A 22,844-nucleotide genomic window follows, 5' to 3' on the forward strand; every position below is an offset into this window, starting at 1 on the left:
ACCAAAAACTATTTTTTGAAACCGCTTAAGTAGATAAGAACCAACAGTAGGATAATGTGACAGCGAGATATCCGCATAGGTTTAGCTTTTAGCTAAAACTTGCCTACAAATGTATAGTACATATACTAGCAATTGACAAATCGGTACGTTATGTAACTTCAATTAAGAAACATGACTTATTGATAATGTGCACTATTACTACTACAACAACAAACCCTGGGAATAGAACTTACCCTTATCTTGGAAGGTTATTTTCAATAGATTCTTAGCTAGAAAAATATGAAAAGAAGTAGTGCCAATAAGTCGTAACAACAATAAGATATTAAAAAATATTGAAGTAAAATATACCAATCAAACAGTAAGTAGTAAGTAGTAATAGCAATTTGAGAATAAAAAGATATCATACCGACACTAATACTATCGGTACAACTAAGAAAAAAAAGTGCACTATTGTTGTCTTAAATTCCAAAACAGAACAAAATGACTCAACTTATAAACAAATTTAACCTATAAAATCACTATGTCATGCTGCTTCTGACGAGCAGATCTATACATTTACCCGTCAGTCTAATCTATGTTTCATGGTGGAAGTATATATACAAAAAACTAGTTTTCAGTACCTAAAGCATCCTTCAAGTCTTGATTGAAGGTACTTGTTGTGTCTACAATAAATAAAACAAAGTAACGCTATTACAACAATAATAGCATGCCCAGTATAATCTCATAAGTAGAGTCTGGGGAAGGTAGTGTGTACGCAAACCTTACCCCTACTCTGTGGAGGTAAAGAGGTTGTTTCCTAAATAGTAACGCTGTTATCTCTTTAAATTTGAACTCTACTCATCTATGTTCCAAGAGGACAAAGTTCTTAAGCTTCACCTCTGGAATGGACAAATTCACCAGTCGAGCCATGTTCACTACTTGTGAATTCTTCACTTGATATTTCAGATTTCTTGACCTTTTTAATATCATATGAACGTCCATCACATTCAGAACTTTCTCCTGATCCAGGAATTCCACTATGACCTGGTGTTGATCCTTTATTTAGATCATCCAATAAGGAAACATCACCTTCCAAAGTACGTACAATCTGCAAATTTATGATCAATCATTAACAAACCATTTCTAATACTCGTATATTCTATGTCTCTATGTGACCTATAGGTAAAGGGTTCAAGCCATAAAAACAACCACTAATACTTGCATTAGGTTAGGCTGTCTACGTTCGGGGGCAAAGCTAGAGTGCCGGGAACGGGTTCAGCCGAACGCAGTAGCTTTAGTTCAAATCTTGTATTTGCCTTAAAAAATCTATTTAATTATTAACTTAGAACCCAATAACCTAAATCTTGCGTGAATGCGGAATGCTTTGTGCACCGGACTACATTTTTTTTTTTTTGTATATCATATGACTCACATATCTTTTTACTAAATTAGGAAATTCAAATTACTAATAAAATGTGATTTTTATGGTGATTTGAGTACTATAGAAAATATTAGAAAAGAAAACTTACTTGACTCATTTTTGGACGTCTTTTAGCAGAATGTCTGATTGATGCAGCAGCACAAGTCACCATACATAGCATTTGCTGAGCATCAAATTTTCCTTCCAAGCGTAGATCTATTAATTCATCATAATTTCCACCCTCTGTTGCACGACTAAGAATTGGCCTAGCCTGGATATGTACGTAAATATAAATTTACAAATTAATAATTTCATATAAAGTAATTTAAGGCTAATTAAATTTTGTTTCAAGCAGAAAAGATGAAGATATATATACCCAATCAACTAAATTGTCACCGTCACTGTTGACATCTATAGGTCGACGTCCAGTTATAAGTTCCAATAGCATAATACCATAAGAATATACATCAGATTTTTCTGTCAGTTTTCCAGTCGAAGCATATTCTGGCGCAAGGTACCTATATATGTTGAAATAAAACAAAAAACACATTTTAAGTTTTCTTCAATCTATTGTGGACAATACTACAACAACAACAACGACGCAGTAAAAACCCACTAAAATTAAATAGTATATCTAATTTTTAAAGATAATGGAAACATCAATGATACAACAATAATAACAAACCCAATGTAAATCCCACAAGTAGGGTCGGGGAAGGTATTGTGTACGCAGACCTTAGGTCCTTATTCCTAGGTAGAGATGATATTTCCAGTAGACCCCCGACTCAATAAAAAATGAAAAAAAGAAGTAACAACGAGTAGTAACACCAGCAATCCAACATGAAAACCGAAGCGAAAGAAATAATAAATAGTAACAGAAATCTACGAATAAGAAAATACAAGACTAGCACTGCTAATACTAGTATGAACAAGGAAAACACTCGACTACCTAGCATTTTTACCCTAATTCTCGACCTCCACGCCTTCAATAATAGAAAGCAACTAATTCGCTGTTATTATTAAATGACAACTAAACAAAAAGATAAAGCAAATTAAATCATATATTTAGACTGCTTACCCAAAAGTTCCCATTATACGGGTAGACACATGAGTAAAGTTATCTGCTGAAAGCTTAGCCAACCCAAAATCAGCCACCTGATTGTAAAAATATTTGTTAAGACTTAGGACCATAACATTGTATTAAGCTAAAGGGAAATACCTCTATTAGTACCTTATGTATATACCTTGGTTTCAAAGTTGTTGTCCAGTAGGATATTTGCACCTTTAATGTCTCTGTGTATAATGCGAGGGTGGCCTGCAATTTATAAAAGGATTTATGTTATATACAACTTATGATGTAATAATGCATGTGACCTATAGATCATAGATTCAAGTCGTGCAAGCAACCATTAATACTTGCATTGAGGTAAGTTGTTTATATCACACCCCTTGAGCTGTGTCCGGCCTTCCCGAGCAACTCTTTCAACTACCTCCTAATCCCCCAACATGCTCAAGAACCAAGAGCCGTCCAGGAACTGGACGGCCAGAGGAAGCTTGCTTATAGAAAGAAAATAGGCCGGTCAAAGAAAAACAAGCTGCAACGGGCTCTTCGCTCCTAGTCCCTAAGAAGTGTTGTTCTGTCCTCCGGAGGATTGGACTCCACCAAGAAGTTCTTTCTCTCACGTAATTTCGCCCACCTCTTTCATTTCCGTTCCGAACCTGCGTGAACGCGAGATGATTTGTGTACCAAGCTGCCTTTTACAATTGATGATGTAAATATTTTTTTATATTATCTATGTATTTGATTTAACATTTTAAGGGTTTAACTTGAACTCTTTATAAAGAGTACTTAGCCACGAAGGGAAAAATCTCAATTATCTAGAGGGAAAACTATAAATAAATAAACTTACAATCTTCATGAAGATAAGCAAACCCTTTGGCTGCTCCTATTGCAATTTTAATCCTCGTAGGGAAATCCATTACTGGGTTACCAGGTCCTACACAAGGATGTAAAAAGAGATTAATTTTAAAGAAAGGACTAACATATTTGAAAATAATAATTTAACTAAATAAGAATATTACAGTTTAAAAGTGTGTTTGGTACGATGAAAGTCATTTTTCATTGAAGATATTTTTTGAAAAAGTATGTTTTCCTTGAAAATATTATCAGGTTAGAAAAAATCCCAGAAACTTACTTTTTCATGAAAAATATTTTCGCGAAAAATGACTTCTGTCATACTAAATACACTGTTAAGTAACATTTTTAAAAAAATAATTAAATTAGAATATTACAGTTTTAGGTGTGTTTGGTATGATGAAATTCATTTTCCATTGAATATTTTTTTGAAAAAGTATGTTTTCCTTGAAAATATTTTCAGGTTAGAAAAAGCCCCAGAAAACTTACTTTTTCATGGAAAACATTTTCGCGAAAAATGACTTCTACCATACTAAACACAGTGTTAAGTAATGTTAAAATCATACCATGAAGATACTTTGAAAGAGTATATTTTCAGGCTAGAGAAAACAAATTACTTTTTCATGAAAAATATTTTTCGCAGAAAATGACTTCTGTCATACTAAACACAATGTTACGTAATGTTAACATCGTACCATGAAGGTGATATTCAAGAGTGTTGTTAGGAACAAACTCATAGACTAACATCCTTTGAGATCCAGCAATACAATAACCAACTAAAGACACAAGATGTCGATGATGTACACGACTTATAATTTCAACCTCAGTTTGAAATTCTCTTTCTCCTTGTCCACTATTAGATTTTAAACTTTTTACAGCAATCTCTTTACCATTAGGTAAAACCCCTTTATGTACAAATCCAAAACCACCTTGTCCAAGAAGATTAGCCTTAGAAAATCCTCCAGTTGCAGTTACTAAATCATCATAAGTTAAATTTTTTTGGTTAAGACCAAATGATATATTTGTTGGGCTTTGAGGTGGCATATTCGGAGGTTTTCGTTTTTGTTGTTGTTGTTGTTGTGTGCCGGAGAAATTAGCAGAGCTCGTGTTGCTACGTTGCGTGCCAGAGAAATTAGCAGAGCTCGTATTGCTCATTGGTGGCGGTGGTGGTGGTGCTATTGGCCAGCTATATTCTGAGTTTACACCAGCACTGTTAGTTGGAGAGAGTATTTTAACAACATGTTCTGAAGATTGGACATTGTTGTTGTTCCAATTCCCTTGTTGTTCATTGTTATAATAGTCACCACCTGTACAAATTAATATATGAAAACTTTGGTTTAGTGGCAAACCAACAAATTAAATGGCAATAATAAGAAAAGCTAACAAGAAAAAAAGGGCAGATTGGTGCACGAAAACCCGCGTGCATGCAAGATTCGAGGAAGGTCCGTACCCAAAGGGTGTGATGTAGTTAGTCTATCCTGTTGCAAGCATCGGTGACTGATTTTACGGTTCGAACCCGTGACTTATAGGTCACACGGAGATAACTTTACCGTTGCTCCAAGGCTCCCCTTCTAAAGAATTATCTACTTCGATTTATTCACAGTAGAAGGTCACGTACCTTATTTTTCATGTTATTAATTTCACTTATTATCAGTCACTACACTTAATAATCTTTTAAATTAAATGACTTGACAGTATAAATAACTTTTATATTGTCAATGTACAATTGTTAAATTGTTAAGCACAACAATAATGGACTTGATTAATAAGATTTTCATTATTTAGGCATTGCATTCCGTCTGGAAAAAAGATGAAAAATATCTATTTATATAGCTAAGATATGATGTTAGGAAAAAAAAACATGTAGAAATGACACCATGTAGCCATTTTAAAGAGCTGCTATTTAGGAATTAGCCGGTGCGTCCTGCATTTCAGTTCTTTAGTTCAGTTTTTCGAGACAAATATGCCCTAAATTGTCCTGAAGTTAAGATTTTTAGTTTAAAATTTCTATACAAAATAAGTACCGATTAATCTCTAAATAGCATCCCTGAGAATGGCTATCTGTGCACTTATCCTCAAAACACATTATATCAATAACATAACAATATATAATATAAGGTAATTAGAGATGAAAAGAGAAACATTTATACCCTTGGCTCTATAAGAATTATCCCTGTAGAAGCCCATTTGATCACGTGGTCTTCTTCTTTTCCTTTTACAGCAAGATATGACAAAAACTAGCATAACAAGAAGTAATAATCCTGCTGCTGCAGCAATTCCTATAAGTATTGCTTTCTCATGATTATTGTTACTATCATTTGAAGAATGTTTTGGTAGTGGTGGTGACTTATGTCTTGAATGAGAGTCTGGTAGGGGTGGCGGCGGTGGAGGTGGTGGTGGTGGCAGTGGAGGAGGCGGTGGCGGGGGTGGAGAGGATTGCGATCCTCCCTTAGATGAATCAGACGAATGTTGGGAGTTGTTATTATTGTTATTGTCGTTATTATTGTTATTGTTATTGTTGTTATTGTTATCGTTAGAAGAAGAGCTATTACTATCTGCAGAAGGTGGACTAGGTGATGAATCGTCGTTAGATGAAGACATTTTTGAAGAGGCCCTAGTTATCCTATAGGTAAAAGAACAACGTCGTATAGATCCTTGCCACTCTCCCAAAATAATCAATCCTGTTGAAGAAATCATGACACTAATTAATCAAATGTAAAAACATGCCACTATGTTGGATTATCATAAAACATCATCAAATTTTCTTCCTTAACAATGAATATGATGCATGGTAATAATAATATATAAAACAAAGATTAAGAATGATAACAAAGAATTAGAGAGAAATTAAGAAGAAGAGGTGATACCTTTAGGAGAAGGGCAGGGAGGATTCTCAAAGGAAAGAAAGGAGAAAACATGTTTACGTGATAATAGCTTTTTTTTAACAAAGCAACTATGAGTCGTCTTTTCCTTCCTCATATTCCTCTAATATTAAGGACTAATTACTATTTTTTTCGTTATCAATATCTATGAATGTGCGTTGCTCGTTAATAATGATACACGATGGTTTTTAACCATTTAAATCATCTGAAAGCTGGAAAATATCATTAAATTAGCATAATACGTGAATTCAAAATAAAAGGACATCATCGGAACTTACACAAATGATCAATTTAGTCGTGTTAGATAATTATGTATTATAGTTTAAAAGTATTTAATTTGGTGGTATCTTACCGAACACTTCTTTGTAGATGATATTTTTGTGTATGTTTCCTTCTAATGCTTTGGTTGCTCTACCACGACATTTTTTTGTTCGTGCAAAAAAATATATTGCGATAAATACAGTCCAATATTTAGGATGTTTGTCCTTGTGCTTTATTTATTTAATTGCAAAACATAAACATACCGAAAATTATTTTCACACAAATTTAAAAGGATATTCTCTAGTTTCGGAAGATGAAAGTTGAATTCAGGGATAATAATATACTTAGAAATACATTGACCAGCATCATAATTTTTGCATGTATGACGTTATTGTCAAAACTTCTATATACAATCTATGTGCTATTATATAAGCTATTCAGTGGATCTAAGATTTTCAGTAGCATGACGAGCATAGTTTTCTTCAAATCAATTTATATGTAAAGGAAGAGCAATTTTAACTTAATGTATTACATATACGATGACACTGACATACATAAGAAATAATAAACTTGACAATAAATTTGTGTGGTATAAGGTCATTTGGTATTAAAGTATTTAAGTATTCTTCATGGTAGTAATTATTTGTATGCTAAGTCAAAAACTGAAAAATATCTTATTTTTACCATAAAATTTTTCAATCAACCTTTTGTTTAGTTGATCAATACATTTATTTCTGCTAGCTAAGATAGCTTTTTAATTTCTATCATGCAATTTGGATAAATTACATTTTAATCTATTGATAGAAATATTTTTCTTATTAAATGCACTACTATTACAATTGGGATTGATAACCAAGTGTTATGAAAGATCCAAATCATCTTTTATTAGATGCTCTTTTTCATTTCTGACACGAAGCAAGAAGTTACTAAAGACCTGTTGTTGCTTATATTTCTTGTTAGTTGAATCTTTTTAATTTGAGTCCACAAGTATAATTTTGTCAAGCTAGTTTTTATGGTCATTGCTTTCATCGATTTTGTAACTATTGATATATAGTACTGACAGAAATTACCTTCCAAGCCATTAGTTTTTCACCAAATGGTTCACTGTATTCAATATATCTCTAGCGCCATAAGCGATGATATTATCAATTTTGCTTTTCTTATAAATTTAGCAGTATTTTCTTCTTTGATATATTTATGATGGTTATTTCAATTGTTTGAAGAGGTATATCAAATCTTTTTGTTATTATTGCTAGCAATATCATGCCTCTTGATTTGACATTTTCAAGTAATGCATGACATAGAAATGTTATTTTGATTCTGCCGGAGGCATCTACAAAGGATAATCCCGCTATAAGAGTCGGCTCTTTATAATATAGTCTTAAAAACTTATTCTTGTTCAGAATTTAGCTTTGATTGTGCTCAAACATACACTTGTATGGCCGTTTGATTCTTAATACTATAATAACATTTTTTTACTTTGTGTTTAAATTTTTTTAATCTCTAACACTCTTTTTATGGAATAAATTTATATACCCTAAGATTTTTCTTAACTTGAAAATTAATTTTACTCATATGATAAATTTTAAAAAAAAATTAATTGGATTCTCTTGCTAAATAATTATTTGAAGATTTAATTATTTGGTCTTTAGACAAAAATAATTTATTTTATGTTGATTCGGATTTTTAATATTAGTCATCTCTTATTTAGAAGATTTAATCTTAATTATTATTTTATCCACCAAACTTTTCTTTTCAAAGAGTAAAAAGATCGATATGACATTTCACTTTATGTGTATAGAATCATTAGTGGTATTGACTCTTACCAACCATTTTTCTTTCTATTTCTCACACATTTATATTTTTAAATATTTCTTAGTTGTTGTTTAATAATTGAGTATATTTTTTAATATTATCCGGAAAATTGATTAAAAGATATATTATTTGAGTAGGAAAATAGTCCAAATATAATATGAGGATATTTTCTCTCAATTTCAACACTTTATGTAGTCCATTTAATATTACTTTTATTTTCTCTTAGTATTAGATATTATGGAGTGGTAATGTACTGTCAGTACGGAGGATTCTTATGAAATTGATTTTATTCAGCCTTCCTGCATATTTTATAAAAATTTAATTGACAAAATATATTATTTTTAAAATATTAAATATTAAAAAATCAACATAGAATGTCTTGTAGTCCAAAAAAATATGTTATTTTAATTCTTTTTCTATAATTTCTTCTATTTAATATTTTAGGACTATTTTGGTCTATCAATATTGTATTCATGCCTTTATAATAGTATAAGCTCTCCTTTTTTCTAAATGAATTTGGATAATATAATACATTCTCAAATTAAATTAGTAATATCACAGTATAATACGTTTTCAAATTAATTAGTAATAGAATTTTTTAAGAAGTATATCCTAAAAGTAATAGAACTACATGACTAAAAATTCTTTATCTCGAAAGTAATTATTCTAATAGGAAAGCTAACGTGTTTCTAAAGGTATTAAGTTAACATGCTAATATGTACTAACATGTTCCAAATAAAGAATGAAGATAAAGGAACACCACCATATGCTCGGCCAACAAACTTTCTAATCTCATTTAGCGACGGATTAGCGATGGATTATTAAAAGATTCTGCTAGCTACAAGCATTTTAGCGACAGATTAACGACGACGTTCGTAGCTAATTTTTTTTTTTTTTTTTTTTTTTGTAGTGCTTGTAGGCTCCCATTTCCGTATCTAGCTTGGAATAGGAATCCGTTTTACTTTTTTCAATAAATAATTTAGTTGAAATATACCCCTTCCTTTTCATCTCGAGTTCCATGACAACATGCACGGACGTTGTCGAAGCCCAAGGGCGAGAAACTTGAGCAAATGTTGTAGAGAAAAAGATTGTAGACTACAGAGAAGATAGAGAAACTCACACAAAATCTTTTTCTTCTTCGCTCTAACACTCATAATTAAAATTGTCGTTCAGTTTCATTTCCCATGAAGCTTGTTTCTTTGTTTACCATTTTGAAAAACAATAGTAACATATTGGAGATTTTGTTAGTGAATATGATTTTCAAATTTGAAGGAAAAAAAATATGTATCGTGAGCTTTTCATTACTTTGTGTCGGGTTCAATAATTTTTTTCATTGTCTTGAATGAGAAAATTGGTTTAGATGTTTAGAGAAAAAGAAGATGAAATCAAGGCCATTAAATTTTCATAGGGAAACATGGCTGCCATCTAGATATGTATTGAAAATTAATTGAGCTTTAGTTATTGAAGCAAATTCGTACCCTAGTATTATATTTCTATACTCTAAATTAATTATACAAATAAGATTCAGAATGGTAATAATGTAGGATTCCTAACTTGTAGTATTATATCCAAAAGCTAATAGGATTACAAATATCTAGAGTTCCGATTATGTCCTTCTATTGTGAGTAATTATGCTTAATATTATAAGGTTATTTTTATAAACCGACATTATATTCATGCTTTTATAATAATATAGATTACTAACTACTGTATTTGTCCGCGCGAACATATTAATAAATTAAAATATGAGCAAAAACCAGTTTTATAAGTTTTAAAAGGAAATAAAAGAAGTCCAAATATTCTTATGTACTTTGTGAAAAAGCCACCCTATACTTTTGATGTCTTTTACTGAGGGATATTTTAATTTAAATATAAAACAATTCATTGCGCATTTTAACTTGAATAGGTAAACATAGAAAATCAAGAATAATAAAAAAGAGTAAAGACAACTTGCCCGTATAATTTGAAAGAAAACAACCTTAAAAGGAAAGAAGACAAAAAAAAGAAATGAAAAAGGAAAAACGATGCCATTCTCACGGTCTACGTCCGAACTTAGCTTTTTCAAAGCATTCTTCTTCCTATAATTTAAAAAAAATAAATAGAAATTTATGAAAAATAACACATGAATATATAATGCGTAAATAAATGGATACTAAAATCAATATTTCTTATACCTTCCTGTAAGTTTTGCATAGTTTTTCCTCACATTGATATCCCAAAATTCAATGCGAGAAGTCTTATAGCACTTGTTCTAAGGACATATTCACTCAATGGATGGAATTATGCTAATATTATGCGGATAATATTATAGTTTTCACTTCATCCTATCTGTTCTTAGAGACATTCCAAGAATTGAACTTGCTAGAACTTTGGGGATAATTTCCAAATTTAACTTTCTTCCTTTTATTCACTTCTTGGAAACCAAAAAAATTATCACATTAACCATCATCCAGAATAGAATTGTGCTCTTAGATATAAGATATTACTTCAGTAAAATGTTGCTTCCTCTGAATAACCAACTCTAACGTGCGGTTTTGCAAGCAGGCGGAGTGCAATTGCTTCTCGATGATTACAAATTGATTTCCTCCTCAAGCATATGAACCTGTATGATCTTGTTTTCATAAAATTTTAGATCATGTGTTCTGTTTCACATCCATATTGGTTGTTGGATCAGTTTCTGTCCTTAAATATTCGATATAGAGTAGTTGAGGAATTTTGCAATATTAATACAGTGATTATCGCGATATTATTGTGGTGATTACTAAAATAAATTGATACTATTTGAGTTTCTCAGAGAAAACAAACGGTAGTCAGCAATAATGATATAATAAATTCAATTAAATAAATTACCCACAGTAAACAATGGAAAGCAAACAGACAATTTTGGAATGGTTAATTAGGATTGTAGAGGAGGATTGTAGGACGTGACTTTCCGGTAGACGTATAATTAAGAGAATGTGGGACGTGACTTTTGAGTTTTCTTAAATATCATACTATAATAAATGGGAATATGCAGAAAAAGTAAGTAAAAATTCAAAAATTTGAGAAAAAAGATAAATGTGATTCTTGGCCTAAGAGATGTGTCAAGTCATCTCTTTCATGCCCTCTTATATATATATAAGGGGAAATAACGGTTTTGGTCAATATATATGAGTAATTATTACTACTTTATTCCTATTTTGACCCATGTGTTATACAAGGACGTTTAATCTTTGATTAAACCAAGTGTAACAAGGAGTTGCTCAGATGGTCAGCACCCCAGCTACAACCCCAGAGTTGTAGGTATGAGTCACCAAATAATTTTTTAATTTTTGACAAGGTCTTGATTCAAATGTAAAACCCTGTTTCATTGTTGTAATGTATTTTTTATAGGTTATATTATATAGTACTATATATTATGAAGCAATTCAAAAAGTGGTTATTCAAAAATAGCCACAGTTTCAAAAGTAATCGAAATTTGACCATTTTTCATATAAAGATAAATCTGAACGAAAACACTGTTCAAAATACGGAAAATACACCGGTATATTATACTGGAGTTCCAGCATAAGCATACTGGAATTCCAGTATATATATTGGATTTCCAGCATAATATACTGGAGTTCCAATATAATATACCGGTCCAGCATAATATGCTGGAAGTTTATACACAGCTGCTCCAATCTCCAGTATATTATGTTGGAATTTTTCGCGTGTTGAAGTTCTAGCATAGTATGCTGGAAGTTCACATACAGGTGCACCGATGGCTAGTATATTATGCAGGAACTTTCCGTGTTGCAGTAAAATAGTGACTATTTTTCAATGACTTTGCAAACGTTGGCTATTTTTGAATAATCAGTCCAAAAACTGGTTAGCCCATGCTATTTTTACATATATTATAGTAGTATGTCGCATGCTCCTGAAAAAGAAAAAACCAAAAACCAGAAGTGGGGAAACTAACCGAAAAAAATGACTACATGATTAAAAAAAGTGTTTTTTCCCATTTTTAGATCATATATAGCAAACTTTTTCGTTAGATAAATTATTTTCTGTCTATTTTGAGAACATGCATAGGCATATCTATCAAATTAACATCTTTAAAGAATAACTTTAGAGAGATGGTTTTCGAATAACTTGTTAACTAAGCATGTATTATATATATCAACAAGATATAGTAATACGCACCCTTTCCTTGTCTTTTTTCTTCATGCAAGATAAGAATATTCATGCAATAATTACTGTGTGTCTTTATGAGTTAACAAAGGAAAATATACGCTTCAATAGAATAACAAAAGTTATTACAGAAAAAGTAAAAAACGACACATATTCATTGGATAATTGGAGTTGGCAACTAGAGGTGGAGTTAGGATTTGCGGTTTATGATTTCGAGAATCTAATCTGTTTAAGTTATTGTGTTCAGGGGCAGATCCAAAGCATGAAAATCAGGTTCACCGGAACCCAGTAACTTTTATTCATACCTTGTACGTACATATATTAAGAAATTAATTAAGTATCTATAACTATTATATTGGGAACTCATAAACTATTGTATATTAACTTGAGATCGTTATAGGAACTCATTAACTTTAAATCCGCTTCTGACTGGGTTCTAAATTAATAAATTGCATATATTCGATGAATTTCTTCAGACAAATACTACATAGTTTGGATAAAAGCTACTGATTTCAGTCGAATCTAGGTCGTGCTCTAGCTCCGCACCGGTTGGCAACTCTTAGATCTCTTGAGTTACAGTCAAGGAACCAAAAGCCTAAAAGAAAAAGAAGACATAGTTGTCACCTTTAACCTTTATCTTCTTTTCCCTAGATAATGGAACAACTTTGAAATTAGAAAAAAGTACAGTAGCTTCTCCACATGAAAATTCTCTAATTTTTCTTTCGTATATAATTAGTTACATTGATCAAAATTTTGATCAATTGTAGCAACTTCTTCATTCCACAATCTCCACCGTCAAAATGCCCGTTGTGACCGCACCACCGCCGCAAAACAGCGCCAAGCCACGGCGGCTCAGCCCGTTGAAATGCATAGCCCTTATACTCTTAACCCTAATCGTCATCGTAGGCATAACAATACTTGTCATTTGGTTAGCAGTGAAGCCACGAAAACCAATTTACTCAATTGAAAATGCTTCATTGCATGGCTACAACATGACCAAAAATGACCATTTGTATGGAAATTTCAACTTCACGTTAAAAGCTTTCAATACCAATAGTAGGGTTTCCATATATTATGACAGTATTGAAGTGAAACTGTTTTACAACTCTCAACAAATTGCTTTCAACAATGTGGAACCATTCTTTCAGCCTCGTCGTAACGTTACTTATTTGGATCTTTTTCTTCCGGCGAAAGACGTGGCGTTGTACGGCGATGTTGCTCGTGATTTGAAGACGGAGAGGACGGCCGGAGCTGTGGAAATGGTGATCAAAGTTAGGGCTAAGATAAGGTTTAAGGTTGGAATTTGGAAATCTAGTCATCGGAAGTTGAAGCTTTTGTGTAAACCTATGGTGCCTGTTTCTTCAACAAAGAGTTCTCAGACCACCACTTGTCACGTGGACTTATAAGTTTTTTTTTTTTTTTTTGTATGGTGCATGTCAATTGTATGTTCTTTTTTCTATTCATGAACTTTTGTGATGAGTTTTTGTAATCCATTTTATCCTTTTCATTGAAAATTTTCATTTGAATGTGTGATATATGTAATTGTTCGGAATCTCTTTTCAATATATATAATAGCTATTTTTGAGCTAGACCACTTGATTAAAAGAGTTACAGATCTCAAATAACTAATCCCTCTATCTACTTTTTCCTTTTATTACTTTGGGTATATTATCCCAGAAAATGGGGAGATTGACGAAGATGTTACACATCGTATTGGAGCGAGATGGGTGAAGTGGAGGCTCGCATCCGGTATTTTATGCGACAAAAATGTGCCACCTAAACTTAAAGACAAAATTTACAGAGTAGTGGTTATACCGACTATGTTGCACAGGGTTGAGTGTTGGCCAATCAAGATCTCGGATGTCCAGAAAATGAAAGTAGCAAAAATGAGGATGTTGAGATGGATGTGTGAGCTTACGATGATGGATAGGATCATAAATGAAGATATTCGGGCTAAAGCGGGAGTTTCCTCGGTAAAGGACAAGATGCGGGAAGCTAGGCTTAGATGGTTTGGGCATGTGAGGAGGAGAAATGCAGATGCCCCAGTTAGGAGGTGTGAGAGGTTGGCCCTATTGGGGCTGAGAAGATGTAGAGGTAGACCAAAGAAGTAGGGGTGTACATGGACCGGATTGGTCCGATTTTTATCAAAACCAAATCAAACCAACTATATCGGGTAGCAGTAAAAGTCGGGTTTTTCAATCTCGATTTTCTACGGATTTTTCTGATTCCGATAAGCTTATACTCCAAAATATTTCTTTAGTATCTTTCTTTTGAGCCTTTGCTCACATCTGAAGAATGTTGCACGAGATCGTTAATGTTGTAGGCTTGCTTATTTTCTTCCAGTATAGAATGGACAACGATAAACTTTACCTGAAATCATTTCCTTGACATGACCTTCCTTTAATCTTTGATACCAATTATCATCGTATTCTTCTATCTCTAATGAAATCTTTCAAAAAAAACTAGCCCAACAATAGAATAGGATAATCCTTCAAAACATGCAAACTGAGAATGTGTAAAATTATGCTGCTTACAACCATATGTGAACGATTACTTCCAGAAAATTCAAGAAAAGATTGAAGTGCCAAGAGATTTACTCATTCCTTTGAACCATTTGTTAAATTCTTACACCTTAAAGTTATGCATAAATACTTCTATCATCTTTAAGAAAAGATATAAGTGCACCGGATATTTAGTCATTCCTTACAACTTAAACCATTGGTGATAATATACGAATGTGATAATCCATTTTGTGTTACAGTCTCAATGCTAAAAAGGATTCAAGAGTCATAGAATTACAGCCAAAAGTCATAGAAATACCTGAAACTGTGAAACATTTGCAAATACTAACAGCCAAGATTCATAGAATTACAGCTAAGAGTCATGCCAAAAAGATAAACTGCAAATTATATTGCACTCTACATACGAATTATCACCAACATTTTAAGAGTAGACACTACATCCCAGAGTTATAGAAAATAAACAAAAAAAGAATATATTAAACTTTAAGAAGTTGGGCATCTTAATCCACAAGAGCATGTTCCAGAATTCTAGTAAAGGCATAATGGCCCAAATTCCAATCTTTGGGAGATCCATTGCAGTTCCATCCTTTTCCTTGGGATAATCTTTTGTAATACCTGAAACATTTGTAAATAATAAAATACTTTAGGCTAAACAGAAAGGTTATACACAAAAGTAAAGAAACTAATAGAACATCTTTTAATTATCTTGAAGTGGTCAAAATTCCAAAAATAGTCCTGGAGCAAATTGTACTTAATTATCCCTTTATTCAATCCTGAAAGGTGAGTCTAGATATTCTGAAATAAAAAAAATAATTAACATATTTAATATTAAGTAATACACAAAAATAACTATATTCATTGTGAATCAAAGATAAATTATTACCTTCTTCAACTTGCTCAATTTTCTCGACTTCCTCCAACATGTCTTCAAACTTGTATTCCTTGGAAGGTGACCGTATCGATTGTTGAGTACAAATAAATTTTTAAAAAAAAAGGTGATAAAGAACTCTGATAAGAATCAAGAACTCGACCACCTGTACTAAAATCTGACTCAGATGCAACAATAGAAATAGGAATAGAAAGAACATCCCTTGCAATCTTTGAAACTATTAGATATTTACTAGATGAAGCTTTTCACCATGTCAATATATTAAAATTGTTGGTCTTCACCACATCATCCATCAAGTATATCTCAAGATCAGACTTTTTCTTAATATCTCCCTCCTCTTCCAAAAGCTTCTCCCACTTAGATTGCAACAGATCACCAGCTTCACTCATACTAATATCACCTCCAATATTGTCATAAAAAGCCTCAGAGAAAGAGTTATTATAGTTATTGTATAAGCGAGTCAAAACACTTAGGACATCTTCAGACTTCAATCTTCCCAACAAAGAACCATATGCATTGGTAAGAATGAAGCTCACTACTTGTAACGACCCGATTGGTCGTTTTACTTTCTAGAATTTTGTTCCTCTAAATAAAACTTTTTGTACTTGCTTTAACTGATTTATCACTTGTGAGGATAGTTGGTTCGGGATTTGGAAGAGTTCGGGTTGAAATCGAAACACTCGGTTCCTTAAGGTTAGCTTAAAAGGCCAAGTTTGACTTCGGCCAATATTTTTAGTAAACAGACATGGACTCATGTTTTGACAGTCCTGGAGGGTCCGTAGTAAAATATGAAACTTGGGCGTATGCCCGGAATCAAATTTCGAGGTCCCTAGCCCGAGTAATGAATTTTTGTTAAAAATTATTAAACTGAAAATTTAAGGATTTAAAGAAATTGAATAATGTTTGATCATGTTGGTATCAGGCTTGTATATTGGTTCCGGAGCCCGGTACAGGTCCAATATAACATTTAAGTCATATATATAAAATTTGGTGAGAAACGGAACTGATTTGACGTGATTCGACATCCGGTTGTAAAAATAGGAATTTCAAATATTCTTGAGGATTTCATGTGTTTTGGTATTAAATCCGTACTTTTAGATGTTATTTCAGTGATTTGATCATATGAGCAAGTTTGCATGGTGTTGTTGGACTTGTGTGAGTACTCGGAGTGGAGCCCCGAGGGCTCGGGTGAGTTTCGGACGTGAGTTGGGAGTGAAAACATCCCAGATTTTCTGTTGTTTCTGGGCAGAGTTGCAGGTCTTGCAAATGCGAGGAATTGTTCGCATTTGCGAGGAAGGCTTCTCAATTGCGATGAAGCCTGGGTTGGGGCAATGGTCGCATTTGCGAACCCAGCAGGATCCACATTTGCGATCATTGTAGAGGGACGCCCAGGTTCGCATTTACGATGGTTTTTTTGCAATTGCGACCTTCGTATTTGCGTACCTGATGTCGCAAATGCAACATCAGAGATCTGGACACAACTTTTAAAAATATTTAGGCCATTTATTTCATTTCACTTCTACACTTAGGTGATTTGGGAGCTTCCAAAGAGGGGATTTCAACCTAGCATTGTGAGTTAAGTTATTTCCACTTAATGTGAGTTTAATACTTGGGTTTTGGGTAGATTAACACATAGAATTTAGTGAAAATCATGGAATTAGAGTAAAACCTAGGGTTTTGATAAAAACAAGATCTAACCACGAAATTTGTTATGGAATGGAGTCAAAATCATATATTCTTGATCCTTAGGTTATGGGTAATAACTTTCTTCAAAAATTTCTAAAATTCGGGCACGTGGGCCTGGGGATGAATTTTAGGAACTTCGCATTATGGTTGGAAAATTACTCTAATAGCTAGAATATGAACTCTTGAGCTTGTATTAACTAGTTCTTACCCCATTTGATTAGTTTTGGATCGTTCGGCTCTGAATTGAGGGTTTTGAGCACGTTCTTGAATTTGGAAGTAAGCTTTGGAGCAAGGTGAGTCTCCTTTCTAACCTCGTAAGAGGGATTTAAACCCCAGGTGAATTAAATAAATGCATGTGTGTGATTGTTTGTGGGGGCTATGTACGTACGTGGTGACTAGAGTCCGTGCGTAACTACTATTATGCTAATTTTTCGGGTAGTTTGGGACCCATATTATGCCATACTTGCAAATGCTCATGTTCTTGCTTGCAGCTGAGATCACTTAGGACATGTTAGGGATTGAAAATAAATATAAACGAATGTACGCACCTACTTGAGAACTTGTATGAATTTATTTGACTATAAATGCACCTTTATGTGCCTTCTTGATTATAATTGCTATTTGTGAATCAGGTCAATCGCCTCAGTAGAAATAGATGCATCTATGGTTCGCGCCATTCGACCCTCTAGCAGTGCACAATTATATTTTTGTTGGACTGGGCCGTACGACCTCGGCATAATGTGAGCATGTTATTTATGTGGAATTTGCCCATGATTTACTCTGTTTAAATGCTTTAAAATGCAAATTATTTTATAACATGACTGAAATTGATATATCGTTCTCTCCTTGATTCTGAGATTGCTATTATATTTATGCTATCCATGCTTAGCAAAATCCTTAAATATCATTTATATTGACCTTAGTAAGTGTCAAATCGACCCCTCATCACTACTTCTTCGAGGTTAGACTGGATACTTGCTGGGTACATATTTTTTATGTACTTATACTATGCTTCTGTACTTAATTATACAGGATCTGAGGCAAGTGCATCTAGCTATTCAGCCGGCGCGCACCCTTGATACTTGATCGAGATTTCACGGTGAGCTACCCCTTCTGAGTCGTTCAACATCATGTCGGGGTCTCTTCTCTTCTTTTGTTATATCTGTCTATCATATTCCAGACAGTAGGGTAGTTATATTCTTTTGTACATTCTAGTTGCCCTAGTACTTGTGACACCGGTTTCTGGCACACACATTGGTAGACTATCATTTTGGGTTGTATATCTATTATTATGGATTGATTAATTTAACTCTTGTTTTGAATTTAAGTTTAGAGCATGTTGGGATTGTTTGGTAAAAGTAAATGAGAACTCTCTAGTTGATTAGGGTTGGCTTTCCTAACAACGGTGTTGGGTGCCATCACGACTTATGATGGAATTGGGTCATGACAACATGCTATCAGAGCACTAGGTTCACATAGGTCTCACAAGTCATGGGCAAACCTAATAGAGTCTTATGGATAGGTACAAAGACGTCTGTATCTATCTTCAAAAGGCTATAGGGTGTTAGCAAAACTACTATTTATTCACCTCCTATCGTGCATTTGATGGTGTACTAAATTTCCTTCTTTTATTCTCTCACAGATGGTGAGGACGTGCATGGCAGATATTCTAGACCCGGGAGGAGCTTCTTCCCCCATTGCTGGAGGTTGAGGCAGAGGCCGGGGGAGGGCACCGGCCTGAGGTAGGGGATGAGGGCATCCTAGATCTGCCCCAGTTGCACCACCGGCAGATCCTACGGGGGATACTATCATAGAGGAGCAGGGCGAGGTGCCCGCAGCTGAGCCTACCCCGACGGACTTCATGACAGCATCGGGTTTCCAAGAGGTCATAGGCGGTATGTTGCGGTTCATGGATACCATGACTCGGGTTGGTCTATTTCCAGTGGACCTAGCCATATCTCAGGCGGGAGGGGGAGCACAAATCCCTACTGCTCATGCTCCAGGGCATGCAGCTGCAGTGTATCAGACTCCAGGTGCACTACCAGCGGATGAGGCTTAGCGAGTTGTTGTAGTGGTACCCGAGCCCAGACCGGCTACGGACGGCAATCCACAGAAGCTACTGGACAAATGGACTAGGCAACACCATCCCATCTTCGGAGGTGAGCGTCATGAGGATGCTCAGCATTTCATTGATAGGTGCAGGGGCAGACTGCACAATATGAGGATATTGGAATCTCATGGGATTGACTTCACTACATTCCCGCTGGAGTGCAAGTCCCATAGAAGGTCTTATGTTCTTGGCAGGCCAGCGGGTTCTCCTCCCATTACTTGATAGGTTTTCCTAGATATGTATATTCCACCTTCTGAGAGGGAAGAGCTGCGGTATCAGCTTGAGCAGGGTCAGATGTCAGTAACCGACTATGAGGCGAGGTTTTGTAAGGCCTCGTGAAATTTCTACTCAAAAACCTGAAACCTCGTAGTGCCAAGTTAGGAATATGTGTAAGAAGTTCGTAAAAGTTTTTGCGGTGTGCCGCGGTTCGGACCCTTTGGATTGATCTGTGCATTAAAAAGTTAAGGAATGATGTTTTTCAGAAAAACTCGTTACTGCGGTCCATTATGCGATCGCATAATAGCTATGCAGACCGCATAGTTGACGCAGAGTGAGGTAGTTTGATGGTTAATTTTGAGGTCAACTATGCGGCCAATTATGCGATCGCATAATCAATATGCGGACCGCATAGTCATCGCATAATCTCCTTGGAATTTTGCGAGGGGCAGTTCTGCGGTGCATTATGCGACCGCAGAACAGGTATGCAGACAACATTCTTGTCGTATACCCGGGCAGTTAGTTCAGGTTTTGGGGGCCATTTTGCGGTCCTTTTGCGGGCCGCATATCCATTATGCGATCGCAGATTGTGTCGGGGCTTCTAATTTTTAATTTTTAAAATCCGACCCCATTCCATTAAAACACCCATATTAGGCCATTTTGAGCATATTTTTCTGATAGTTTAGAGTGGGAGAAAGGATCCTAGAGAGAGAAAGTGGTCTTCATCAATTGTTCTTAAACTCTTGCTTAACCACCTTGAAGATTAACAAGAGAGGCACCTAGGCCTCCTTCCCAAGAGGTAAGCTTCTATCACCCAAGCTCTTAATTCCAAAGTGCAGCTAAAATGGGTAATTATCAAGATGGTTCTTGGACTTGAGGGTTGTTTGTTTTACATGCATGGGTAATGAAAGAATGTAGGAAGACGATGGGCTAAAAATGAAAAAAGAGAGGTTGTGGAATGATGAAATCCTACACAAAAAGAGTCTTAAAACATAATGCACACATAGTGTTTGATAGAATGTATTAGTGAGCTAGAATCTTGACTGTCCCTCTAATTCTTGATTCAACTTGTAATTCTCATAAAATAGATCGAAGTTGCTAGGAGTTCCAGAGTTATTCTTGTTGTAAGAATTTAAGGAAAGCTCTATTAAGGTATGTATGGCTAAAAACCCCTCTTCTTAGAAATTAAGCTCCGTTGGTGTCTATGCAAATATGGTAAGACAAAAATTTGATTGATGTACTGATTGTTATTTCACATGAATTGGTTTTGAAATTATATATATAAACATGAAAGGTATGCCTCAATGTGTGCAATGTACTATTCTAGATATTTAAAGATGTGCGAAGAATATGAACCATGTGCTTGAAATGCCTAGACTTCACGTCAAGATTAAAACTGAGATTGTCATGCCAACTATGTGAAATCTTACCTATGCTTACAACTTGAATTGCTTTTGTATGTGCCTATGATCCTAAATTGCAAGGTTAACTTTGAAAGTGGAATTGATGTGATAATTGTGGCCCTAAGTGCCTATGAATTGATATATGTGAAATAAAGATTGAAACGAGATGATTAATGAGAAAGGAACAATGCCTTGGTAAGGCGGCCTAGCTGATCGGACCGTGATCGGATGCCATGCCGCACACATGGTGGTATTGTGCTGATATTGAATTCCAGAAAGGGAGAATGAGATTGTGATTGAGGTACATGTTCAAATGAGGCAACCTGGTCGATCAGGTCGTGATCGGAATCAGCTCAAGAAAGCGGTGGTATTGTGAATGATGATGAACAGTATGAAATGCCCCAAACTAAAGCTATGGAAATTATGTGAAAGTTATATGATTATTTTATTTGATGATGTGGTGTCTGGTTAAAGTTTTGGATTGTCTCTTGTGATTTCCTTGTTCTTATATGATAGTTCTTTCTAATCAGATGGTGTTTAGTTATGCATACTAGTAATATTCCATGATACTAACGTCCCTTTTGCCGGGGGTGCTACATTTTTTAAATGAATGTAGGTGGTTTTATAGCAGACAGTGTCGATCGCAGGTAGCGGAGTATCCTCCTCTTAGAAAATCTCGGTAAGCCCCTTTTCTTCCAGGGGTTATGCTGTACATCTTTTGTTATAAATTACCACTTTTGAGGTATGGTCGGGGCCTTGTTGTCGATATTATCATAATTGTCTTTTGTATCCTTAGAGGCTCCGTAGACATTTGTATGGGTTATGTACGGACATTGGATGGGTCCCTAACTATGTTGTAATTCTAAACTCTTGTTTTCTCTAAATTGTAACTGTATGAAATCTTGGAAACTTAAATATGCTTTAAGATTGTGATATAAAATGAACTAACAATATTGAATGTACGATCTTTCCTATTGTCCAAGTAAACGAAAGCGTGGTTTCCTTATTTCATAATAAGTTGGGTAGAAAGTGTTTAATAAGGCTTGCTCAGTTGGGTTCACTCGATTGAGCGCCGGTAGCGACTCCCGAGGTTGGGGTATGACAGGTTTTCTAAGTTGTCCTGCCATGCACTGATGATACTTCCTACTTACGCAGAGAGGGTGTAGAGGTTTGTTGTAGGGTTGCATTCTGGTATTAGGGCCAACATGGCCCGAGAGGTGGAGATGTAAACTCCTTATCAGCTAGTGATGGAGATTGCTCGGAGGATTGAGGGCTACCGTCTAAGAGGTAGGGAGCAGATGCAGCAGGACAAGAGGGCTAGATTCTCTAGAGAGTTCGGAGGCACCCCAGCTAGGGGCAGAGGTCAGTTTGGGAGGGGTCAGCCTAGCAGGCCCCCATATTCAGCCCCACTACCTCCTCGAGGTGCTCCAGCACACCCCTATTTCAACGCCATACCAGAGAGTTCTTACCGCCTGCCAGCTATTCAGGGTTCTTCCAGTGGGTATTCAAGTCTCCAGGTTCTTCTAGTTCCTATTTCAGTGCTATGCCAGAGAGTTCATACCGTCCACCAGCTATTCAGGCTTCTTCCAGTGGG

The 22,844-nt window shown here is 34.8% G+C and overlaps 2 protein-coding genes across 2 annotated transcripts; one reads left to right on the forward strand and one right to left on the reverse strand.

Moving 5' to 3' along the window:
• Positions 1-366: 366 nt before the first annotated feature.
• LOC107801878 (proline-rich receptor-like protein kinase PERK15) lies at positions 367-5,929 on the reverse strand. Its single transcript, XM_016625282.2, has 8 exons — positions 5,465-5,929; positions 4,010-4,621; positions 3,310-3,396; positions 2,644-2,714; positions 2,478-2,554; positions 1,776-1,917; positions 1,509-1,670; positions 367-1,087 (listed from the first exon to the last, which is right to left on the reverse strand). The coding sequence occupies exons 1-8, from the start codon at positions 5,913-5,915 to the stop codon at positions 866-868; spliced, it is 1,824 nt and encodes a 607-aa protein (XP_016480768.1). The 5' UTR covers positions 5,916-5,929; the 3' UTR covers positions 367-865.
• Positions 5,930-13,132: 7,203 nt separating this feature from the next.
• Positions 13,133-13,950, forward strand: LOC107801879 (uncharacterized protein At1g08160-like). The gene has a single exon (XM_016625283.2). It carries the CDS (start codon positions 13,225-13,227, stop codon positions 13,828-13,830), a length of 606 nt encoding a protein of 201 aa, XP_016480769.1. The 5' UTR covers positions 13,133-13,224; the 3' UTR covers positions 13,831-13,950.
• The last annotated feature ends 8,894 nt before the right edge of the window (positions 13,951-22,844 follow it).

This window comes from Nicotiana tabacum, chromosome 5 (assembly GCF_000715075.1).
Source record: "Nicotiana tabacum cultivar K326 chromosome 5, ASM71507v2, whole genome shotgun sequence".
NCBI classification, from domain to species: Eukaryota; Viridiplantae; Streptophyta; class Magnoliopsida; order Solanales; family Solanaceae; genus Nicotiana; species Nicotiana tabacum.